The 25,264-nt window shown below is 55.2% G+C and overlaps 1 protein-coding gene across 5 annotated transcripts in view; it reads left to right on the top strand.

The window, feature by feature from the left end:
* AP2A2 (adaptor related protein complex 2 subunit alpha 2) overlaps nt 1-25,264 on the top strand; it is a 63,660-nt gene that overhangs the window by 24,855 nt on the left and 13,541 nt on the right. For 2 of the 5 annotated variants that reach the window (XM_070046058.1, XM_030850887.2), the window contains exons 2-10: nt 525-593; nt 8,947-9,089; nt 10,462-10,655; nt 14,131-14,260; nt 17,337-17,438; nt 21,204-21,312; nt 22,626-22,776; nt 23,610-23,778; nt 24,911-25,048. In XM_070046058.1, coding sequence (XP_069902159.1) covers nt 525-593; nt 8,947-9,089; nt 10,462-10,655; nt 14,131-14,260; nt 17,337-17,438; nt 21,204-21,312; nt 22,626-22,776; nt 23,610-23,778; nt 24,911-25,048 — 1,205 coding nt within the window. The remainder of the gene's footprint in view (nt 1-524; nt 594-8,946; nt 9,090-10,461; nt 10,656-14,130; nt 14,261-17,336; nt 17,439-21,203; nt 21,313-22,625; nt 22,777-23,609; nt 23,779-24,910; nt 25,049-25,264) is intronic. The other 3 variants (XM_070046059.1, XM_030850888.2, XM_070046060.1) reach the window with 2 other exon arrangements.

Raw genomic sequence — 25,264 nt, forward strand, 5'->3', positions numbered from 1 at the left:
TCCTTTTTTAATATATTGGATGATTCCCAAACTTCATTGGATATTGTAAAAGTGGACCTATCAGATTTTGTAGGTTGGTGCATTTCATAAAGAAAGAAAATTCGAAGCCTACAGTAGTTAAACCTTTATAATTTTTAAAATTATCTGTGGCAGTAAAAGTCAATTTTAGGAGTAAACTACTAGCTGATGATGATAGCTAGCACTGCTTTGAGAGTTTCCAGGTCCAGGACGGTGGCGAAAAGGCAGAGCTAAACATGTGATGTGGGGTGGCAACTCCCCTCTCTCCCGGGGGCTTCGTGGACTTGCCGGTCCTGATGGGGAGCAGCCGCACCAGACTGTGTCAGAGCCCGGCTTCTGCCTCACCCACCTCCTGCCTGGCTTCAGGTGGAGGCCGGTTGCTTCTTTCCTTGCGCTCCTAAGAGCCCTGATTCTGCATTTAATTCTGATGTGTCAGTTTTGTTAGGGAGTGGGTGTCTGTTTAGAGATCAGTTAAAGCAAGATGCATTTGTGTTCTCTTTTTTTAGGCAAAAGTAAAGAAGCAGAAATAAAGAGAATAAACAAAGAGCTGGCAAACATTAGATCAAAGTTTAAAGGTAAGTGTTCAATCTTTGTCAGGAGATGTTCTTTTGTAAATTTTATAAGGTAGGGGCTTAATCTCATCTTTACTTTTCTTCGCTTCAAACCAAAGTTAAGGTCTCAGTGCAGTTACTGTCCTGGCTTTGTTGGCGTTTAAAGTCAAGCCAGTGGTTATTCTGCAGTCGTTTGATGGTTTGTGTAGAATTGATCAGATAGCGGGTCCCCTCCTGTGACCAGCCTTTTCCTGGAGCTGGAAGGACGCTTGTCTAGAGCAGCTGTCTCCCCACCCCCGGCCCTGGACTCTGCTCCACAGGGTGCAGGAGCACGTGAGTCAGTGGACCTGATGCAGAGTGTGCGTCTCGGGTGGGGAACTGCTCTGCGTAGAAGTCCTGCACGGTCACCTGAGCTCTTCCAACGTGGACGTGTCTTCCTCTGCGTTAGTGAATAACGCACCATGTTGTCTAATCCACTCAGGGAGACAGCCTCTCTGCGAGCCAGGTTTTGGGGCGGACACCTCCCCTGAGCATCCTCATTTGGAGGAATTGTCAAGGGTAGATTTTCAGTCTCGGGACATGTTTATGAAAGACCGGTTAATCCCTTAAGCCTTAATTTTTCAGTTGAGTTTCACAGATTTGAGACCTCGTTCAAGTCTCTGAGCAGACATTAGCCACGGGAGTGGCTGAAATTGCCCAGAAAAAATGAGTAGAGGAGGGAGCCAGGACCGAGACCCAGGGAACTGGGGGCAGCAGAAGACAGGATTTCCTGGGGTCGGAGCTTTTTCAGGGTTTGAGAATGGACGTCCTGCGTGATCAGATGATGCGAACACTCGTGGAATTTGAGTTGTTACCAACATATATCCCCTGCTGAGCCCTCGGAAGGTACTATGCTTTACTGTTAACCAGGCCCAAGGATCCGCTAAGGTCTGTGAAACTCTGAAATTGTATGTGAAATGGTTTGGTTATATGTATTTGTGTGTGTGTGTGTGTGTGTGTGTGTGTGTGTGTGTGTGTGTATGTGAGGGGTTGTCTATAACTTTCATTGCTTAAAAATTTTTTTAAAATTTAGACTTAACTTTTTGTAGAGCAGTTTTAGGTTCCCAGCAAAACTGAGAGGAAGGTACAGAGATTTCTTGTACCCGTCCTGTCCCCACACAGGCACAGCCTCCCCATTATCTGCTTCCCTACCAGAGCGGTTCATTGGTCAGAGTGAACCTGCATGGGCACGTCATCGTCAGCCCAAATCGATACCTCACGTTAGGGTTCATTCTTGTTGTGCATTCTGTGCGTGTGGACGGACGTATGTATGCTGACAGTGCCCAGCGTTGTAGTCTCACACAGAGCGCTTTCACTGCCCTAAGGATCCTCTTTGCTCTCCTATTCATCTCTCCCTCCCTTCGACCCCTGGCAACCACTAACCTCTTTACTGTCGTGGTAGTTTTGCCTTTTCCAGAATGTCATAGAGTTCGAAGCATATGGTTATATGGCCTTTCCCCGTTGCCTTCTTTCACTTAGTTATACACATTTAAGGTTCCTTCATGTCTTTTAGTGGCCTGACAGCTCATTTCTTTTTAGCTGGATAATATGCCACCGTCCAATGTACCAGTTTCTTTATCCATCCACCTATTGAAGGACGTCTTGGTTGTTCTCAAGTTTTGGCAATTATGAATAAAATTGCTAAAAACATCAGTGTGCAGGTTTTAGTGTGGACATAAGTTTTCAGCTCCTTTGGGTAAATACCAAGGAGCGTGATTGCCCATCACGTGGTGAGGGTATGTGTAGTTTTGTAAGAAACCGCCCAGTTGTCCCCCACAGTGGCTGCACCATCCGCATCCCCACCGGAGCCGGGTGAGGGTCCCTGTGCCCCACGTCCTCACTGCATTTGGTGTTGTCAGTGTCTGGATCTGAGCTGCTGCGATAGTGTGTAGAGGTATCTCGTTACTATTTCATCATATGCGTTTCCCTGATGACACGTGATGTGGAGCATTCTTTCATGTGTTCATTTGCCGTCTGTATATCTTCTCTGATGAGGGGTCTGGAACGTCCACTACTTCCTAAAAGGGAGCGTGTAATGTGGTGATGAGAGCTAGGCTGCCCTGACTACCCCCAGCTCGCACTTGCTCTGATAGCCAGTTACTAGCTGGGTTACCCTGTTGAGTGACTTACCCCTCTGCGCCTTTAAATGGGGTGCTGATGGCCTCAGGCTGGGTTCTCTGTGAAGCAGACCCTGTGATGGGGTTGGAGGACAGAAGATCGACTAGAGAGTGACACCGCGGATTATAAACAGAGGAAGCAGGTTGGCTGGGGGCAGAGGAGGCCGCAGATAGAGGTGTTGGTCCGTCAGCGTTGTCACTAGCCCTCGAGGGAGCTTCGGAGTGCAGACTGTCTGGTAGAGGGTCTGGCATGGGCTGGGGACGTCGCTTGGCCATGGCTCGTAAGCCGAGGAAGGCAGATCCTGACCCCGACAGAGCTGACCCACTCCTGGCACCTCCAGGCCTTCGTCGAAGGGGCGGATGATGTCTGCTGCTGCAACTGTGTGCGTGTGTGTGGAAACACAGGCGCATTCCTGGGGAGGAACGCAGTGCCTAAGAGATGTTCACCATGTGGTTAGAAGAGGGTGAATCTTCAAACTGTCTTTAAATATTTGGGGACAAACAAGACTTCTGTAGTTTCTTCTGCCCCCGAGCCTGTCTCAGCTGAGCCCTTCTGGGTAGGGAAGGAGGCTCGCTCTTCTCTGTTAACCAGTTAGCATTTATGGAGCGTGTGTGCCCTGAGTGGCAGCAGACAAGGGAAAACCTACTCCTTGTTCTCAGGAGTATGTGCTCTGGGGGCTGCACTTGCACTTCTCCATCCGTGCTGTCCACCGGAAACGCAGGCACGTGCTGAATTCTCAGTTTGCTGGTAGCCACGTTAAAAAAGAGTAAGAAGAAGCAGATGAAGCTAAATTTACTATATTTTATTTGATTTAGTGTACCTAAAATATTATCATTGCAGCATGTAGTCAGTAGCAAAGGTTATGGAGATGTTTTACATGTTTTTCATGCCCAGTCTTTGGAACGTCCCACGTGGAACACATTCAGTTCAGACCAGTGCAGGCCAAGTACTCAGTAGCCCCATGTGGCCGAAGCCGCCACATCGGCTAGCGCACATCTCAACCAACTCTTCCACTGGAAGCGGCTTAAAAAGAGACACAGTATTGAAAAAATCTTGAAAGCATCATAGAGCAAGAAGAGAAGAGAACTCCTGGCCCATGAAAGCAAGCAGAGCACTCATCTCTCTGTGCCGGGAGGGAGTTTGCTAACCCCAGAGGAGCAGCCCTGAAACAGAGCCTGGTTTGGGTGACCTTCAGTGTCTAGAGGGGCGGTTGTCAGTCAGGGTGATTTTGCCCCCAGGGGACAAAGGCCATCGGGACTGGGGATGGGCGTGCTACTGCCATCTAGTGGGTGGAGGCCAGGGAGGCTGCCGGACACCCCACTGCACAGAGGAGAGCCCCCCAGAACCCCCTGGCCTGAGGAGGCCCAGTGCTGAGGTTGAGCAGCTGGGGTCTAGGAGGAGGGTCATCCCAGAGCCCCCAGTGTGAGGCCTTCTTCCATTTTAAACTGAGGCCCTAAAGGTGGCTGCCCTTAGGGCAGGAGTGACCCGGGAGTGAGCCCGTCCTGCCCCAGGCCTGCAGCGGGACTTCACACGCAGTCCTCTGGAGGAAGAGGTTACCATCACAGGCTGAGTGATTCCTCCAGGTAACTTCTCAAGGGTGTTGTCCAGCACCTAGTCACAGATCATCAGGCACACAAAGAATCAAGACTGCACAGCGAGAACCAGCAGAGAAAACAGAAACAGAATCACAGAGGCCTCCGAGACCAGATTCAGATGACAATGAAGAACTAGGTTTACTGTTTTTAAAGAAATAAAAGACGAACTTGAAAATTTCAGTGGGAAGCTTGGGAAGTATAAAAAGTGACATAGCAGATTTTGAAATAAGACCAAATGGAAATTCTAGAACCGAAAGATGCAGAACTAAAATGAAGAACTCGGGTGGATATAGCCACAGGCACGTTCTGAAAGATGGATAAGGAAACAGCCCGTCCTGAATGCAAAGCAGCAGGGTGGGTGAGAGACACAGGCGTGCGGTTCAAAGGCCTGCAGGGTTAAGTGACCTCCTGGGAGGAACGGGGAGCTGGTGTGACAGAACTTTCCAGAATTCATGAAATGCACTAAACCTCAGACTCAATAAACACAGTTACAATAAATAAATAAGATGAAATCTGCACCTAGACACACTATTGTGAAAATGCAGAAACCCAAGACAGGAAATCTTTGAAGTTGCCAGAGGGGGAAGAGATGGGCCGTCTTCACAGGGTCCTCGTGGAAGCCGGCTTGTCACAGGGACGAGGGGCAGCGGAGCGGAGGATGGTCCCAAAGTGCTGGACAGTAGCAGCTGGCTAACAATGTCCTTTAAAAATGAAGCTAAGGGGCTTCCCTGGTGGCGCAGTGGTTGAAAGTCCGCCTGCTGATGCAGGGGACACGGGTTCATGCCTCAGTCCGGGAAGATCCCACATGCCGCGGAGCGGCTGGGCCCGTGAGCCATGGCCGCTGAGCCTGCGCGTCCGGAGCCTGTGCTCCACAACGGGAGAGGCCACAACAGTGAGAGGCCCGCGTACCGCAAAAAAAAAAAAGAAGAAAAAAAAGAATGAAGCTAAAAAAGACCTTTGCCAGACAAAAAAGGAGAGTTTCCCATCAGAAGTCCTGTGCTGAAGGAGAGTCTAAAGGATGTGCTTCGGGCCAGAGACAAATGGTCCTGGACGCAGATGGAGGAAAGGTGAGGTGGGCGTGCAGGTGAGTGTACAGGCTGCCGGTGGCCATGGCGTCTGGTGGAGTCCTTGGCGGCAGACACACAGAGGTGGTGATGCTCGGGCAGGGCCCGGGGCCTCAGGGCAGTGCCCGTGTGAAAGCCTTGCCCTTGACAGAGCCGCGCCGTGCCCTCACGTGCGCTGTCGACCACTGAGGGAGGGCGTGGCGCCACCTTCTTGCCTAAGCTCGTCCCCCCGGGCAGGCCCAGAGCCCCTTGTAGGTGGGGCGCCCACCCTGCCCTGCCCTGCACACCCGCCAGCCTGCTTGTGGAAGCCACCGAATGGGAGGTCGTTAGGGCTGCAGTGGGCCTGCCCTCAACCTTGGAACCTCTAGAAAACAGCTGTTGTGTTGTCCTGCCCAGAGGTGGGAAAATGTCTTCTGGCTGGTGGCCTTCGGAGGTTTACCAGGTAACACACGCTCATTTGCTCATTCACTGCTGGGCGCTCACTCAATCCCAGGTGCCAGGGGTAGAAAGATGAATAAAAAGCGTTTCTGTAAAGAATGTATGTTTTTACAGGTAAAGAAAGACTTGAAAAAGCCACCCCATTTGATCGAGGGAACGCGAACGTATACGTATGGGGGGGCGCTGTTCCCTTCCCCGCCTGGCGGCCGTCACCTGGCTTCACCACTTGCCGTCATTTTGCCCGTGTTCTTTTTTTTTTTTTAAAATAAATTTATTTATTTAGTTTTGGCTGCGTTGGGTCTTCGTTGCTGCGCACAGGCTTTCTTTAGTTGTGGCGAGTGGGGGCCACTCTTTTCTGCAGTGCGTGGGCTTCTCATTGAGGTGGTTCCTCTTGTTGCGGAGCACGGGCTCTAGGCGTGCGGGCTTCAGTAGTTGCGGCTCATGGGCTCAGTAGTTGTGGCTCGCGGGCTCTAGAGCGCAGGCTCGGTAGTTGTGGCGCACAGGCCCAGCTGCTTCGCGGCATGTGGGATCCTCCCAGACCAGGGCTCGAACCCGTGTCTCCTTCATTGGCAGGTGGATTCTTAACCACTGCGCCACCAGGGAAGCCCCTTGCCCGTCTTCTTTCATCTTTTGCTCTTCTTTTTTTCCTGGGATGTTTTGACAGAGTAATTTTTAAAAAATTGGTTTTCTGAGATACAATTTGCTCACAATAAAGTTCACTTGTTTTAAGCGTGCGCTTTGAATTTTGGCAAAAATGCACGTGTTCGTGCACCCACCCCCACAGACACAACAGAGAACATTCCACCCCCCAAAATGTTCCCTCGTGTCCCTTTGCACCTAACACCCTTCCCAGCCCCCAGCAGCCCCTGGTCTTCCTTCTGTCACCGCACTTCTGCTCTTCCTAGAAATTTCACATGAAGGGAATCAGGCAGTGTGAGGCCTCTGATGTCTGCTTGCTGTGACTTACGTTTGCGTTTGGGGTTTGCCCGCGTCGTGGTGGGTTGCCTCACGGTGCGCTGGCTCACCAGGGTGGGCGTCTGGGTTTGTTCCTGTGCTGTCGGCTAGGCGTGGAGCTGCTGTGAGTCCTGGTGTGCGGGACTTGTGTGGACGCCTGGTGTCGTTCCCTTTGGGAAGGTACCTGGGGATGGAGTGGCCGGGCCACGTGGAAGGTGGATGTTTAACCTTTTAAGAACCTGCCACACGTTTTCCAGAGTGGCTGCATCATTTTGTGCCCCCGCCAGCCGTGTGTGAGTTCCCAGTCTCTCCACGTTCTTACCAGCACGTGGTATGGTTAATCTTTTAAATCTTGGTGTTTCTAGTGGGTGTGCAGCGACACCTGACTGTGGTTTTAATCTGCGTTTCCCTTTTTTAACAATTGAATTCAGTTAAGTGCTATGAGAATGAAGAAGACACCCCAGGTCTGTGGGGATGCTGGGGAGGGAAGAGTTAATACCCTGGTGCCAGCAGTTCTGAAGCATCTCACAGCCCGCGGCGTGCTTTAACTGAGCTCCAGAAGACGACAGGGGCGCCCTCCTTGTCCATCCTTGGCATCTTAGTCTTTTTACTTCTTTGAACATAAGAAGATACTCGTTGAGGGTTAGGGTCAGGGTTGAACGCCAGTCTCAGTGAGAGAAAGGGTGAAAAAGGATCCCAGTTAAAAGTCCTCCAGAAGGATTCGGTCACCAGGGCTCAGACGCGTTTCCCTAGAGACACTGGCTCTTATCCCGTGTCACGGCAGCACCGGGCCCGAGACCCTTGACTGTTCTTGCCTGCGCTGTGGCCCTCACCTTCTTGTGTGCTTGGCTTTCAAGTGTGTGCGTCTGTAAGTCTCCCAGCGTTGGGCAGGGCTGTGGGAGGGACGCTGGGTCCATGTCCTGAAGCAGCAGAGAAAGAGCCCCTTTGGCCTCCAGGCCGCATCCAGCACGCAGTCTGGCCGGCTGTTCCCTGGGCTGAGTGGCAGGGACCACTCTCCAGGGGGTGAGAGGAGGGGGCGGCCCTCTTGGCTTGCTTGTCAAAGGAGGCTTTCAGAGGTGATGGAATTCAGGCTGGTTCTTGAGGGGTGGCCGGGTGGGTAGGAGACGGGGGCTGCTGCTTGCTGTGGACTGCGTGTCCTGTGTCTGCAGATGCTCTCCCACGGAGACGGGGACGGGTCCCAGCCAGGAAGTGACAGAGCTGGGCTCCTCGGGGGCAGCGGGCAGATGAGCGAGTGGGGGTGGGGGTGGGAGCCAGACCTGGTCTGACATTATGTTGTTTGGTCATTGAATCATATGCCAGTCTGCTGCTCAGAAGGAGGGAGGGTTTCTCAGAGCTCCCCAGTGCCAGGTGTCCAGCTGGCTGGCCGACTCGTGATCACTGTCACCCTGGGGAATCTTGGTGGGGTGCCTCTTTCTTCTAGACAGCGCTTTGATGCCGGCCAGCGCTTGTCCCTGGAGCACGAGTGACCTGACCCCGTACCATGAGGAGCGTTGCTGTCATCGTCTTCCTGGCTCCCATGTCTGGCCCTTGACAGTGCGGCAGTGGCGTCACTGTGATGCCCAGCTCGGAAGACGGCAGCCTTTCTGGCTGTCATCTTTGTAACCTGCTAAGGAGCGTTTTACGCTTCTCAGGGGAAATGAGAACCTCTGGTATTTACAATGGCAGGGTTTAGTGGTCCTTTTTAAAGTGGCATCTTATACTCTGCCAGCGACACGTCTTGAAGGCGCCTTGCTGTGATCTCCTGTGAGCGGCGTAGTCACGCTGTGATTAGGGTGAGGACACAGAAGCCCTTCTGGTCCTTTTATGTGTGACTTTCAGGGTGGGTGATTTGTTCTAAAACTGGGTGTAATGAAAGATTATTTAGAATGTGTTCACCTGCCTAAATTAGTAAACATGTTTAAAAGATTAAGTTGCTGGTTAAGACAGGGCGGCCCCGGCAAGGTTGTGGCCGGTGGGAACGAGGCCCTGGGGCCGTCCTGGGAAGGCAGGGGTTCCGGCTTCTGTTTTGTCAGGGAAGCCGGACATTAGGATTCCGACGTGCAGCGCCTGGTTTAGCAACACCGCGCACTCACGACACTGGCCTCCTGGAGGCCGGCCCCTCACGTCCCGCTGTCTTGTTTCTGCCCTGCCCCCGCCTCCTTTCCGCAGGCGACAAGGCCCTGGATGGCTACAGCAAGAAGAAGTATGTGTGCAAGCTGCTCTTCATCTTCCTGCTGGGCCACGACATCGACTTCGGGCACATGGAGGCCGTGAACCTGCTCAGCTCCAACAGATACACCGAGAAGCAGATCGTGAGTGCGCGGGGGCGGGGGGTTCTTCCCATCAGGTGGTCGTTTAGTGTCCTGCTCTGTCTCTGCACCTTCCATCTAGTCTGGGGATTTCCCGTGGCTTCCGGTGGGAGCTGCACCAAACCCCCGTTCGACGCGAGGGGTGCCGTTTCCCACGGGTCCGCCTTAGAGGGCAGGGAAGAGCGTTTCCTTCCCCTCAGTGCCTTGCTGACGCGTGTCACAGATGAGTTCACCCAGTGGCCCCTGCGGCCACTACCTGTTTCTGAACCAGGCCCCACACACCCACATGGTTTAAGAGCCAAGCGCAGGTGGCGGGCCTCGCCTTGCTCCCAGCTGGCCCAGTGCCTGGGCCCTGCCCACCCCAGGCTTTGTAATTGTAGCCCTGCATTCTCTTGGAGTAACCTGATTTGTGTGTTTTCTTGAGTGTTACAAAATAACATTTTCCTCTTGTCCAAAAATTTAACTTACAGAAAGTGAAAAAATACCCTAGATGCCCCAGGAGTTCTGTTAAGTATTGGTATTTACTCAACAGGAATTTATCGAGTGTCTGCCACGGACCCAGCAGTGTGCTGGGGGTCCCTGGGGACTTACGACCATAAGCAGATGTGGACCCTGCTCTGTTCCAGGGGGGAGATGGCATCAGACAGCCCTGTACACAGAGAATAGAGCTGTGGGCAGTGCCCAGTGAAAGAGGCGTGTAGAACCCTCCAGACCCTGAGAAGCGGGTGGCTAATAGGGAGGGCTTCCGGGGGGCATCCTGAGCTGAGACTGAGGCCAAGGGGTGCACCGGGGGCCAGGGCAGACAGAGCCGCAGCACCCAGTCAAGGCGCGTACGCGGAAGGGAAGGCGGTGAGCTCCTCCTGAGACCGACGGGGGCTGAGAGGTCAGCGTGTCCTGCGTGGGAGGGCGTGGACAGCGGGGGTGACAAGGGGCTGGAGTTTGGCCTGGTGGTAAGCGGAAGCTGGGGCCTGGAGACAGAGTGGAGAGAGGGGACAGCGGCAGTCAGCCGGGTTGCTGGAAATCGCCGTAGTGGCCCCGTTCCAGCTGAGGCGGGGCCTTTCCATCCTGTTCAGGCCGTGCTGAGCACAGGTGCCCATGGATGGGTGAGTGGGATGGGGGCACCAAGGTGTCTGATGCCGCTGGGGACAGTGCCTCTTAGGTTCGTCCCACAGAATCGTTCACAGCGGAATCTGGGGACAGAACTGGCATTTTCAGCAGAAGGCAGCTGGTCCTCCGTGGCCTGACGGCCGCAGCGCCCCGAGCAGATGAGATGGTGCTGGGGCTTGCTGGCGGCCGAGGTGTCCGAGGTCTGCCTGGTGTCCGAGGCACTCGGCTTGTCACGAGCGCTGTGCTCTCTCGCCCCTCTGGAACCCAGGGCTACCTGTTCATCTCGGTGCTGGTGAACTCCAACTCGGAGCTGATCCGCCTGGTCAACAACGCCGTCAAGAACGACTTGGGCAGCCGCAACCCCACCTTCACGGGCCTGGCCCTGCACTGCATCGCCAACGTGGGCAGCCGGGAGATGGCCGAGGCGTTCGCGGGGGAGATCCCTAAAATCCTCGTAGCCGGGTATGTGTCCGGTGCCCTGCTGCTGAGAGTGTGGCCACCTCTCACGTTAAACAGATCAGCTGTGTGACTGTTGAAGGATTTATGGAGTGAGCTAACCTCCCCGTCTCACGTCTCACGTGGTGGGGAGACGGGGAGGCCAGGTGAAACTTCCGTCCAGGCAGAGGGAGCGCGGCCGTCCTGCAGGCACGGGGCCCCTTCTCGCCCTTTCGCAGAAGCGTTCACACACCCCAATCCTGAGACTTCCCAGCACCCCACACCCCCACCCTCTCCAATCTGGAGGGGAGCTGAGTGGGGCTGAGCAGGCAGGTCTGGAAGAGTTTCCAACAGCGCTGTGCCGGGCTGGGCCACGGGGCATGGCGGAGGCGGGCCCCCCTCCTGTTCCAGGACACGCTGCACCTTGCGAAGGTGACACAGAGCCCACACCCGGGCAGCACGGCTGGCTGAATAGGGTCGCAGCCCAGGGGGCGCGTCAGGACTCAGGGGACTGGGTTCTGTGGGACAACCAGCGAGCAGGTGGAGCAGGACTCGGCAACTCCAGCTCCTCTGGCCGCGGGGGGTGGGGCCGTGGGGGACGGGGCCGCGGGGGAGTGGGAACGACCCTCAGACAGCGCAGTGGAGAGGCTGGGAGGCTGTCGGGAAGCGTACCCACACCTCACCAGAGCACGTGGGTGTAGACACCTGGTTCTCAATGAGTGGTGTTGCCCCAGCATGTTTGGTTGTCACCACAAAGGGTGTTTTCCTGGCATCTCATGGGTGGAGCCCAGGCATGCAGCTATACCCCCTACGGTGCACAGAGAATGATCAGCCCGAGGTGGCAGCTGTGCAGGATGGAGCACCTTGGCCGTGAGCAAGAAGCAGTGCAGTGGCAGGGTGGCCACAGGCCCGGGGAGTGTCGGGTGTGTGGCTGCAGGCCTGGAGGAGTGCCACCGGGGTGTCACACCAGAGGCAGACGGAGGAGCCAGGCTGGAAGAGAGGTCACGGAACTGCCTGATGGAAAAAGCGGTCCCGAATGTGAGAGCTCAGAGGCGGTGGACGCACAGTAGCACGAGCACAGGGGAGGGGTGGCAGAGCTGATTGGAAGCACGTGGAGAACCAAGGTGACACCGTTACACACCTGTGAACCGGAAGACGCAGAGAACATGGCGGGTGCCCTGAGAATTAAGTCACCGAGGTGGGAGAAAGACGTGGGATGATCAGAGTGGGCCAGAGGGGCAGGTGGGGCTGGAGGTTGGAGCCAGTCAGGAGGCAGCTGTGCCTCAGGGTCCTGACCCCCTCGTGCAGCCCCGCCCCTGCCCGGTGCACAGCTAACCTGGCTGCGGGTTGCCGGTCTCTGCTGTCAGAAGCAAGTTCCCCGGGATCAGAGCTTTGGCTCACTGTGACTGTTGCCTTCTTTCTAGCATTTTGACAATGCCTGGTGTATAGTAAGCGCTCAGTAAATACCTGTTGGATGAGTGGAATGTGAAACAGAGGTAATCTCTGAAAGTGTTCAGATAAGTCCAGAACACTTCCCTGAAGTAAAGGGTGGATTGCACTGCAGGTTGAAAGGACACAGAAGGGTGTGTGCTGAGACACAGCCTGGAGGGGCGGAGCCCGAGGTGGAGAAGAGAGCCTGCAGCAGGAAGATTGCTGAGGGGTGTGCGGGGAGCTGGCCTCGTTCTCTCAGTGTCAGCATCACAGGCAGCCGCTCTCGCCCCAGAAGCTCAGGTTGTGTGGACCTGTGAGCCCTCCTTGAAACAAATGACCAACGCTTGAAATCCAGCGACCAAATAGACTCAAAGTGGAGTTGTGGGGACGGAGGTGCCTGGGCGTGGAGCTGCAAGGCTGAGGGCGGCGGGGCAGAGCCGGGAGGTCGGGGAGGGAGGGACGATGGGGCGCCCTCCAGGCCGGGACTGAGCTCTGGGCCTTGACTGGAGACAGAGTTGAAGCTCAGGGGGCAGCGGTCTCCTTGCTTCGCACCGTCCTCCGGTGTTCCCACCAGCAGCGGCTGTACGGGTAGGGTGGGCTGCCAGCTGGTAGACCCCGCAGTAGAAACCGGCCGGCTTCTTTCAGCCGCAGTGTGTGGGCGCAGACGGCAGACACCCAGGAGGCCGCGAGGCCTGGAGGTTGCCGCTGCCCGCCGCTCCTGGAGCACGCGGCGCAGGGCCAGAGAGAGGGACAGGCGTCTGCCCCTGCTCCCCGGAGGGTTTACCTCCAAGAGAGAAATTTTTACTGAAGTAATTTTTCTTTGGCATGGAATGGGGGGTAGTTTAGGGGTTTGTCATATCCGTTGGGAGTTATTTAGGAACAAAAAAGCTAAAAGGAGGTAAATGGTAATGACAGCCCCCAAACCCTGCTCTTCCCTCCACGGAACGGGAACCCCACTGCTTCTGTCAGCACTTAGGGGGCGTGGACAGTTCCTCTCAGACGTGTTTTGATGGCCTCCTCTGGAACGCTCCTCGGTGGGCCTGCTGCTTGCCCGGCTGCATGGCAGCGTTTGGCTAGGGTCTGGGAGGAGGAGGGGTAAACAGCGTTGGGACCGTCTCTGTCCTCGGTCAGCACGAAAACCAGGACAGGAACCCTCCAGATGCCCCTTGCCCAGCGTAGCTGCGGTTCTTCCCTAGGCGCCCGCCGGGTGTGTAGGGGAGGAGATCTCTAGGTGGACACGGGGCGCCATGGCCGTGCAAGGCTCTCTGATACTCTCCCCTTTGGACTCTGTGTTATTAAGTGAGCTTAAAAAATACTGCTATTGGGGGCTTCCCTGGTGGCGTAGTGGTTAAGAATCCGCCTGCCAATGCAGGGGACACGGGTTTGAGCCCTGGTCCGGGAAGATCCCACATGCCATGGAGCAACTACGCCTGTGCACCGCAACTACTGAGCCTGTGCTCTAGAGCCCACGAGCCACAACTACTGAGCCCACTTGTCACAACTACTGAAGCCCGCACACCTAGAGCCCATGCTCCGCAACAAGAGAAGCCACCACAATGAGAAGCCAGCACACTGCAATGAAGGGTAGCCCCCGCTCTCCGAAACCAGAGAAAGTCTGCGCGCAGCAACAAAGACCCAACACAGCCCAAAATAAAAATAACTAGAAAAGAAATGAAAAAAATACTGTAATTCAGTTATTAGTTATTGGAACGTTAGCTGTCAGCCTGTGTAGCTGAGGTTGTGCACAGCACTTGGGAATTGCTGCTTCGGCGAGGAGCAGGTTAGCGGTGGCAGGACCCCTTCCCGTACACCGTGTTCGGGGCGACGTCCGTGGAGGTGGCCCCTCGAGCAGACGGCTGTCTGTCACTGTGCAGGCGTGGTCCCCACCAAGACCCATCGCGAGAGGTGGGCCTGAGCTTGTTGCGTGGAGAGCTTGACGCGGCCTTGTCCCGAGTGTCCCTCCAGCCCCCGCACGGGTGCACCTCTGCTTCTGTGGTGACTGGGGTGTTGTCCGTGGGCTCTGTGCCGGGCTCGCCGCTGTGCCCAGGAGTGACTGCTGTCTGTCTTGCAGAGACACCATGGACAGCGTGAAGCAGAGCGCCGCCCTGTGCCTGCTGCGCTTGTACAGGACGTCTCCCGACCTCGTCCCCATGGGCGACTGGACGTCCCGCGTGGTGCACCTCCTCAACGACCAGCATTTGGTAGGTGCCTCTGGGCCAGTGTGCAGCCCCTCCCGTGGAGCAGCCTCTTTCGGGCCAGTGCGGTGCGAGCAGCTGTGTGTGACTTCCGAGATGCTTGGGGCGACGTCCACGACCCGTCCATCGAGCCTGGGAGCGCCTGTGGTTAGGGGTCGGGAGCCCCTGCCCTGGGGACAGGGTGGACTGGACAGGGTCTCTGGCTCACCCTGTCACCAGGCGTTGGAGGGTCTCCAGCTTGCCGGCTGCAGGGACGAACAAGGCACAGCCCAGCATCTTCTGGAAACACTGCGTCCACTGAGGGCTTCACAAGGCGTGCCTGTCCTCAGCCTGTTTAAGGCTGTCAGAGGGCTGTCCTGTCGCCCCCCAGGCTCTGGCGTGCAGGCTGCCTAATGCACATAGCTGGTGCACGAGCCGGGCCCGAGCCCTCCCCGTGTCGCAGGCCAGGGCAGGGAGACGTGGAGCGATTCGCTGGCTGTGGTTGGCCGTGAGTCATGGGCCCTTGTCCACGCTGACACCGGGAGGCGGGGCCGAGTAGGAAATGATGCTGGGCCGAGTGGCCTTGTCCTGCCGGAATCCCGTTGTACAAACGAGAGAATCGAGGTTCCACACAGAATTTCCTGCTGAGCTGATAGGTGTTAGCACATTAGCTGGTTACTCCATTGTTTCCCAGAAGAGAAATTTCCCTTAAAGATTAAATGAAAAGTAACCCATCGGCCTATGTAGACTCAGAGACGAGAGCTGGTGGTTGGGTGGCTTGCCTGTTGGGCTGCCCGGCGAGCTGGCCCTCCGTCGTTTCCCACGCTTACCAGGAACGTTCGAGTCTGCATAGGGCAGCCCTTCCTCGGAGGGGAGGGGGCGTCTGCAGGCCGTGCTGCGGGGGCGGGGGCCTCAGGCCGCAGCGTTCACATGCGGGCCTCGCGTGCCGGGCCATGTTCCACCTCTTCGGGTTCAGGCCCTGCCGTGGAGTCAGGCGGCCAGACTGGAGGCCGTGGGGCGTTTTCCAGTTTTGCAGACGAGGAAACTGAGGCTCAGAGAGATTGGACGGCTTCACACGGGTCCGGGCTTGAACCCGGAGCCGACGGCAAGGCAGGGCCGGGGCAGGGCCGTCCAGAGGCCAGGTGTGGCGGGGACGCGGCCCAGTGCTCTGAGCAGGCGTTATTGGCTATGGTTCGTGGCATTTTACCAGGAGTTGTCATCACTTCTGCCTTGTCGGGGGAGCCTTCTGCAGCCACATGCTGACAGGTGCCGAGGCCCAAGGCCAGCGACGCCCACACCGAGCGCTTTCCAGGGTGGTGGAGCCGTGTCTCGCCGGCTAGGAGGCTCTCCTCCTTGGACGCTTCTGTGCCCGGCTGTTGGGTTCGCTTTTGTATTTTCACGTACCCGGCTCTGTTGCCAGGTGCACTGCTTGGCGCCTTTGTGGTTCTAGGCCACAGGAGCCCAGCTTGCGTTGGGCGAGGTGGAGGGGCGTCTCAGCCAGCCCAGGGTGAGGCCGCGTCCACCGGCCAGCTCTCCCTTCACCTCTGCTGCTCTCTGCACCTGCTCTCTGCCCTCCGCGGGGCTGTGGCTTCTTGACGCACACCTCCTGACTTTGCCACCAAAGGTGTGAGATTTGGCTTCTTTGGTCTCAAGGTCAGGAAACCTCAGAAAGAGTGTCACTCGCCCACCCAGAGGGAGCAAGCCCTTCCGAGAGCAGCGGAAGAGGCGGGAGGGCTGTGATGTGCAGAGCCCTGCGCCAGGCCTGGCCCTCCCTTAGTCGTGTGCGGCCCGAGCGGTGTCCCGAGGGGGGAGAGGAGGCGGCCCGGGTCGGGGGTTGGGGGCTGGGGCCTGCAGAGCCACGGCTGTGTGGGCCCCCCAGCCCTCTCCTCACACCGCCTTCCTGCAGAGACCCTGCGGGCGCGCAGGGAAGGTGAGAAGCTGCACCTCGGGAGCCAACCAGCCCCAACTGACTTCCGTCAGAATGTTTCCTGATTCATCCCGCAGGTGAATCTTCCTGGGGAAGCAGGCTGTGTCCCAAACACTCAGAAGCCACGGTGAAAGAGACTCTGCCCTGCGTGTTGCAAACGCCAGTTTGTTAAAGCTCTGTGTTTGGCCCTTATCGCCCACTGAGATGTGGACAGTGAGGCCAGTTAGACCCGTTTCTTTAGCGTGGCTTTCGCGTTTCCATCAGAAAGACGAAAGAACAGCACAGCGGTGGCCTCTGATGAGGTCGCTGTGGTGCTGGACCTGATACCGCCTCGGCTGCAGAAACTCTGCCACCTTCTCCCGCGGGCTCGGGAGTGGGGGTGGGGGAGGGGCTCGGGAGTGGGGGTGGGGGGGGCTGGAGGGATTACTGATGATTCGAGGGGGTTTGTTTGCATCTTTACACCCGTTTTTGTCAATGGGTGTCATTCGTTTTGTCTTTTCTTTCTTATATTTGCAAGAGACCTTCTCTACCTAACCAGCGTCTCCCTCCAGGAGACATGAGTTACTGGGAGTAAATACTAGTGTCCCAGGATGACGATAGAGACTCCCCTGGGTTGCGTGGAAGGTCCCCATGTGCTGAGGCCAGGGTTCCGCGGGCCTCCGTGGGGAGGGTCAGGTCTCGTCCAGGCCCGGTGGTGCTTTCAGGACAGAGGGCAGAGACACGGCTTGGACGACCCTTCAAAATGGGGAAAAATGGGCTTTTCAGTTGCTGTTTTACACGATCTCAGTTTGGGGTTGTAAAGATTGATGTGAGTCTGAACACGGTGTGTCCACCCAGAATGATCTAGATCGGGGCAGCGAGCGCAGAGGCAGGCGACGCGGGGGGGAGACTGGGGCCCGGAGCCGCTGCCCCGCGCTGGCCTTCGCTGAGGCAGGGTCTGGGCTAGAGGGGTGCTGGATTTCCCAGTTTTCAGAGAGACACTAGAACAAGAAAACAACCAAGTGTGCACCTTGCTTTCTAAGCACATTGGGAGCTGATCAGAGTGGGCCCGAGGTGGCCCTGGGCTGCCTCTGCGTTTGCTCTTCTGAATTTAAAGTTCTGTTTAGAAAAGGAGTTTAAAATGAGAGGGTGTCGTCAGGAGCTTTGGCGTCTAAACGTGTGTGTGTCTCCTCTCAGGGTGTGGTGACTGCCGCCGCCAGCCTCATCACCACCTTAGCACAGAAGAACCCGGAAGAGTTTAAAACCTCTGTGTCTCTGGCCGTCTCCAGGTTAAGCAGAGTAAGTCCGTCGAGGGGAACGGAACTCGGTGGGTTTTGGTCTTAGTTATTTTCTCTAATTAATGTATGTGCTTTTTGGAATGCAAGATGTTTGGGTCACTTTGTAAGTTCAGGGGTGGAAATGAGTCTCGGTTCATAGCTGATTGGCTTTTCTTTCGACCTTTTTTTAAAAAAATTTTTTTAATTAAAAAAAGTTTTTTTAAATGTTTTTAATATATATTTTTTTACATCTTTATTGGAGTATAATTGCTTTACAATGGTGTGCTAGTTTCTGCTTTATAACAAAGTGAATCAGTTGTACACATACATATGTTCCCGTATCTCTTCCCTCTTGCGTCTCCCTCCCTCCCACCCTCCCTATCCCACCCCTCTGGGTGGTCACAAAGCACCGAGCTGATCTCCCTGTGCTACGCGGCTGCTTCCCACTAGCTATCTGTTTTACGTTTGGTAGTGTATATATGTCCATGCCACTCTCTCACTTTTTCACAGCTTACCCTTCCCCCTCTTTCGACCTTTTTGTCAGAAATGCCCTGTTCACGCGGCCAAGTGCACAGAGCAGAGCAGCTCAGCCCCTGGCCCCGCTACAGGGAGGGAGCGTCCTCAAACTGCGTTCAGCTCTGCACTTTAAATTTTGTGTGACAAGATCACACAGTATATGTTGTTTTATGATTGGCTTGCTTTGCTCGACATGTGAAGTTGGCGAATTGTTTCGAGTGCCGATGGTTGATCCCTGCTGCCGTGCAGTGTCTGTGCCCCACCCGCCTGTGCCTCGTCTTGTCCAGCACTTAGCCATCCCCCTGGAGGTGACTGTGACGGGCCTGCCCCCTGCCCAGCGCCGGGGGCCACCTCGCATTGTGATCTGGTCTACGCTTTCCTGCTTATCTGCGAGCCGGGGCAGCTTTGCACGTCTGCTAGCTTTTTGAATACCTTCTTTTGTGAAGAGCCTCTTCAGTCTTTTCACCTATTTTCCCATGGCGTTGTCTTTTTTGTTGTTTTATAGAAGTTCTTATTTTATTTTGTTAATTTACCTTAATTTTGTATTTATTTATTTGTTTGTTTGTTTGTTTTTGGTATGCGGGCCTCTCACTGTTGTGGCCTCTCCTGTTGCGGAGCACAGGCTCCGGACACGCAGGCTCAGCGGCCATGGCTCACGGGCCCAGCCGCTCCGCGGCATGTGGGATCCTCCCAGACTGGGGCACGAACCCGTGTCCCCTGCATCGGCAGGCGGACTTCCAACCACTGCGCCACCAGGGAAGCCCCTTGTATTTATTTTTACATTTATATTTACTTATTTTTTTGGTCACGTCACGTGGCGTGTGGGATCTTAGTTCCCGACCAGGGATCGAACCTGGGCCCCCTGCAGTGGAAGTGCTGGAAGTGAGGAGTCTTATCCACTGGACCGCCAGGGAAGCCCCCTTTATATACTGTAGATATGAGCACTTTGTTGGTTAGATTGGGTTGAACCAAACAAAATTGCCAACTTTTAATCATTATTGATCTACAAAAATGCCACCTTCGTATAGTTCAGCCTACTCTGTGTTTAAAAATCTTGTCCTGCTATGTAACTTGCCGTTTCAGTCTCTTATGAAGTCTTCTGTGATCAGAAATTCCACATTTTAATATAGTCAGACTTACTAATCCTTTCCCGCATGGTTAATGTCTTCGTGTCCGTAAATGTCTGAGGTTGTTCCCTGTTCTGAGGGCTCGCGTGCAGGTTGACGATCGACCTGGGGCAGGTGTGTCTGTGTGGTGCCGCTTTCTCCCTGCAGACTCTGCGCTGCCCTCGGTCCCACACCAGCGGCCGGGTCTGTGCTGCACTCCCTTGGTTTCTCTGTACATCTTTGCACCAGTGGTGTGACTTTGGGCTAATTTGATGTTTAGTGGGGCCAGTGTTCCCCCACTCAACAGAATCCTACTGGGGCTGCCTTTAATCTGTAGGTCAGTTTTGGGAGAATTCAAATCTATGTAGTATTGAGATTTTCAATCTGTGACCATGGTGTTTCTCTCCATTTACTTAGTCTTTAATTTTTCTCAAAAATGTTTCAACTTCTCGAGTAGAGGTTCTTTTATTTTTTATTCAACTTGTCTTTATATACTTTATTTAAAAAATGCTATTCTCAATGGTACCCTAAAAATGTTATTATACAATAGTATAATATAGTATAAAATGCTTGTTTGCACAGTTGGTTTTTGTATATTGCCCTTGATGTTGGCAATTTTGCCAAACTCACCTATTAATTTTGGTAATTTATACGTGGATTGCTTTGGGCCTTCTCTGTACCCCGTCATGTGGTCTGTGGACAATGGCAGTTTTCCTCTTTCCCAGGCCATGTTTGTTTATACTTTCTGCTTTACGGCTCCAATCCCGACCTCCACTGCAGTGTTGAATATGAGAGATAATCGGTGTCTTGTTTCTGCTCTCGAAGGGAAGGTCTGCGATGTTTCACTGTTAAGCACGACTTAGGCTGGTTTTGTCAGTGTTCCTTCTCTTTGCTACATTAAGGAAATTCCTTTCTATGTCTTTGCTAACATTTTTATCATTGGTTAACTGATGAAGCCATTTGAATTTAGGGTTTTCTTTGTGAGACAACTTCTAATTATGCATTCAATTCAGATTCAGTTCTTGACATTTGCTAACTTGTGTGAATACTCAGACACGTTGGCCGGAAGTTACTCTGTGTGCCGGCTTCACGGTGAGGCCTCCCTTCTCCATTTTGACGCTGGGTGTTCGCCCTTTTCGTTCTTTGCTTGATTAATCTCACCAGGTGTGATGCTGTGTAAGAATTAATCTCGTCAGGTGTGATCCTGTGTAAGAATTAATCTCACCAGGTGTGATCCTGTGTAAGAATTAATCTCACCAGGTGTGATCCTGTATAAGAATTTCTTTGGACTTTGTTGATCCTGTTTTGATTTTTCTACCTTATTACTTTCTGCTTATTATGTCTTTGTTGTTTTCTCTGCTTTCTTTGGCTTAATTTGCTGGTCTCTTTCCGAACCTTTGAGATGAATTCAATGCTTTTGTTTCTCTATTTGTTTCATTGTGTGCATTTAAAGCTGTAAGCTTGTCTCTAAGTGTGGTGTTAGCTGCATGAGATGTGTTCGAAAGGCTGGCTGTGTCCATGCGATGGCGCGGTCCTTCTACCACTCGGTGCGCCTGCACCTGCTTCTGCTGGTCCCGTCAGTGCTTTACACGGCTTGGAGTTCACCCACTGCAGGAGTGGCCGCGTCCCAGGTCACTCATGACCTAGTGTCGCTCGCCGCTGCGAGCTTTGTGACAGGAGCCGCTCCGAGCTCCCAGACGCAGGACGTGGGGAGGTGCTGGGCTGCGTGTTGGTGGGCGTGTGCTGCCTTAAGGGACAGTCCCGTGTTCAGGAGGCTGAGGGGGTGTCTGTCCTGCCCAGACTGCGTGGGACAGGCGGGTGGCAGCGTGATGGGAGGCCGCTTGCTTTTGGGCCTGGGCAGCTCACGGCGGGGCCTGTGCTCGGGGCGGTGTGGGTGCAGGGCTGATGACTGAAGGCCTCCCTTCTGCGTTGAATGCACTTTCCCAGTCTAGGCTCCGAGAACTCTGTACTGAGTGCAGCGTCGCTCTTGTGCTCTCGGGGTCGGGTGCCCAGGGTTTGTGTCCTGCAGGGGAGGGGCGTCATCGCGCAGTGGCTCCTCCTGGGGCCTGGGCGCCTGTGCTCCTGCCCTTCAGACACAGACAAGTGTGCCACACGCTCTCAGCACACCTGCCCGTGGTGTCTCATCCCCCTGTGCTGTTTTGCAGATCGTGACGTCGGCCTCCACAGATCTCCAGGATTACACGTACTATTTCGTCCCGGCTCCCTGGCTATCAGTCAAACTTCTGAGGCTGCTGCAGTGCTACCCGCCCCCAGGTGACAGCCGTGCAGCAGAGGCCTCTCCGCAGGGGTTTCCTGCAGCGTTTTAGGGTTAGGGCTCTCGTTGGCTACCTTTAAAGTCCTCTCCGGTGCTGGCTCTTGTTCTCTGGATCTTTCTGTGATGCTGCCATGGCTCTTGGCTTTCCCCAGCAGCTGGTAGAGAAATCACAATTTTGGTACGGCTCGGGGTGATCGCTGCTTTTACGAATAATTCTGGAAACTGTTTGAAACCTTACATCCTAAGTTGTTAACAATCTGTAACCTTAAAGTACACATCACGGATGTTGTTATGTTCGTGTTTTATTCTAAAACGTTACATTTGACTAGTATGGTAGGTATCTAGAAATAGAATTTCCTGGTTGAAGAATGCACAAGAGAATTTGCGTTCAATACTTCCAAATTGCCTCTACAAAGATGGTTTTGTTGTTGTAACCTTTACATTATAATCTTCATTTGTGTTTGTACAAGGTATGTCTTTGTTAAATTCCAGTAACTTTCCATTCTGAGTCTGTTCTATACTAAAGCGTGAGTTGCACGCCCTGCGGCAGAGCCCTCGCGTGGGAGCGGGACCCCGCCGTTGCCTCTCACTCCCGCCCACCGGCTGCCCCCATCTCTCCTGCGGCAGTAGTTCTCTCCGTGGAACTGACCTCTGCCTCCTTTATTCCGAGATCTGGGGCGACTCCGACCCCCGATGGGGGTGGATCTCATCACCCTCCTCCTCCTTTCAGGCCCCTGCCCCCAACCCCGGGGCGGCTTTGGGAGCCCTGCCCTCCGTCCACTCGGGTGCGCAGGGCCCGCCCTCCCTGAACAGCTGGTGGTTGGGCAGGTGCCTTAGATGCGCTGCAACAGTTTCTGGAGTTCTGGTATTTTTATTGCTTTCTCAGTCTTTTTTTTGGTGCATTATTTCTTTTCTTCTGGTTTGACTAGAACTTAAAATTTTTTCTTTCTCATTTTATTGCTCTTCAGACTGTTTTCTCTATTTCTATTGGTAATAGCAGGTAGAGGAAAAAACCTTTTGCCCCCCCCTTCCCTCAAACTTTGACATCATGTGTTTTGTCCACGTCTCTGAGATTTTATTTTCCTTGACTTATATAATCTATATTTCAGCAAAAACTTGTGTATGTTATTTGTGTTAAAATGTATGAGTAGTTACCCTGGCTGGCAAATCCTCTTATTTTAAGCAGCCACACGGTTTGAGTAGGGGTCCTCGCCCTTCGTTTTGGGGTTGTGAGATGAAGAGTACCAATACTCAGGCGGGGCGGCCGTGTGGGCCAAGGGGAGCCAGGCCAACGTCTGTCTGTCTCGCCCAGAAGACCCTGCAGTGCGAGGCCGCCTGACCGAGTGCCTGGAGACGATTCTGAACAAAGCCCAGGAGCCGCCCAAGTCCAAGAAGGTGCAGCACTCCAACGCCAAGAACGCCGTGCTCTTCGAGGCCATCAGCCTTATCATCCACCACGACAGGTGGGCCCCGCGGCCTGGGCCCCACGCCACCCTCCCTGGCGGGCCACCCCGTGCGCATTCCGGCCTCAGACCCTCCACGCCGTGAGCGTGACTGCCGTGGTCTTACTTCCCCCAGACGGCTGCCCTGCTTCTCTTGGGCATCCTGCCCGACCCGCTGCTCCCAGGGCCACCTGGGAGTACAGCATGAGCATGTGTGTCCTCTAGGCTTTGTTGGTCCGAGGCCGTGGTGGGAAAGTGTGTGGAGGTGGCATGGGGAGGGGAGGGGGTGGGGGGCGCTCCTGCGGCCCCGCCTTCCTGCAGCGCTTCCGCCGGGTGCAGCTGCCGGAGCTCTGCGGTCCACGGGGCTGGGCACCGGTGACGAGACTCTCCCCCTCGGAGCGGCCTCCCTGTCCTTGTTAAGTGTTCAGAGGGCAGAGTAAAGAGCGAGCAGAGACGTAACGCCGCGTTTCACGTAGTCGGTGCTTAAGTAGCCAGTAACCTCTGTTGTATCACCTCCATCTGTGCGTCTGTCTCTCGGTGTCGCGACTTTCGTCCAGCTGTCGGCCAAGCGGGTTCCCTGGCTGAGGCTTGGTGAAAGCCGGGTCCCCTGCCGCCTCCGCCCCGCCAGCTTGGCGTGGAGGCTGGGGGTCTCAGCTGCCCTCGACCCTCTGGAGTCAGGGGTTCTGCAGATGCACTCAGAAATGCTCTGGGGGACGCAAGGCACGGGTCCTTGTGTGGTACCAACTAGAGTGAGCGTCAGGTCTTGCGTCCCGGGAGGCCGCGGTGGCCGTGAACGTGGCACGGACTAGGCCGAGTGGAGGACCCCTGCCCACCCACCTCTCCCGTCCGCACAGCGAGCCAAACCTGCTGGTCCGCGCCTGTAACCAGCTGGGCCAGTTCCTGCAGCACCGGGAGACCAACCTGCGCTACCTGGCCCTGGAGAGCATGTGCACGCTGGCCAGCTCCGAGTTCTCCCACGAGGCTGTGAAGACACACATTGAGACGGTCATCAATGCCCTGAAGGCAAGTGTGCTCTTCTGGGGCTGCCTGGCCACGGGGGCGCCTTGTCCCTCATGCTGTCACTCATGAGCTACCCGGGGGGGGGGTCCCGCGGTCACTTGGGGTCGTGCGCTCGGGCCCTGGGCGATCTGGCGGGCTGCGTGCGTCCCCAGGCGGTTCTGCCCTCTGCCCGCAAGAGACCATGACCACACAGGGCATCTCCCACTGGGCCTGGCACGTGAGCAGAGTCACAATAAAAATTGGGATTGATAGAAACTGTTCGTTTTGGTAGAAGGATGAAATATTTTGTCCACGTCTCCGAGAAAACTCGCTCCTTGCAGAAGAATATTTGCTTTTGTCAGGGAATTGAAATTCCAGAGCTGGAAGAGCCAAGCTGAGGTCGTCTCCTCTAATGAGGGTTGGTTCCTCAGGGTCAGACACAGCCACATCCACTGCGTTCCTACGTGTTAGAAAACTGAAGGCAGGTGGGGAAGCTACAGAACCCACTGTCTTGGTCCTGGGCTTCCTGCTGAGAACACGTCTGACCCTGTTCCTTTGGGTTTGCGCGTGTTTAATAGACGTTTGTGGTGTGTGTTTTGAACGGGAGCCGTACAAAGGTTTGGAATCGCGCTTTCTGGTGTTTCGAATTCCTCCTGGGTGGTTTTCAGTCACTGCCTGGATCAGAAAGACTTGCTCTTGCCGTGCCTGTGGCTGGGCCCATGGCAGTGCCTCTCATGCTATCCTGTGCTGGGGAGCAGCTGTGCTCCTGTTTCTGAGGGTCCGGGGTGGGGCTGGGAGCCAGCACGGGGACAGGCTCTCAGGTGACGCAGAAGGGGCCGGTCTGTGACCACACAGCAGGCGGCCTCTGACCCACCCCCTGGGGATGGAGTGTGATCGTGATCTTGGCCGGTCCAGAGCTGCGGGGTCTGAATGCCGGCGTGAGGGGGGCACTGGGGTGGCAAGTGAGGGGCTCTCGGGGTCCTGGATTTGGGTGCTCAGTGGGCAGAGCTCCGAGTGAGCATTGGGACGGGGGCGGGGGGGGGGTGCCTGAGCCGCCCGGCTCGGGACCGTGGGAGGGCATGTGTCACAGTGGACTGCCACCGTCCCCTGCCCAGGCTCCTTTCATGTGGCTGTTGGCTCTGTGCTCGTTCCCCAGACGGAACGGGACGTGAGCGTGCGGCAGCGGGCCGTGGACCTCCTCTACGCCATGTGCGACCGCAGCAATGCCCAGCAGATCGTGGCCGAGATGCTGAGCTACTTGGAGACGGCCGACTACTCTATCCGAGAGGAGATTGTGAGTTCTGGCGGCCTGTGTGTCGTCACCGGCCCCGATGCCTGTGTCTCAGCTGAAGCGCGTCCCTGCAGCCTTGTTGAGAATCTACTACGGACTGGACGAGAGGCCTTTGCTTTAGCTTTTTTATCAGCATGTTCAGGGGAGCCTTCCAGTCTTCCAGAATCACTTGGCAGAGGCTCTCCCCCTCCCCCCCGTGCGGAGGTCCCGGGAGGCAGG

This window comes from Globicephala melas, chromosome 8 (assembly GCF_963455315.2).
Source record: "Globicephala melas chromosome 8, mGloMel1.2, whole genome shotgun sequence".
NCBI lineage: Eukaryota > Metazoa > Chordata > Mammalia > Artiodactyla > Delphinidae > Globicephala > Globicephala melas.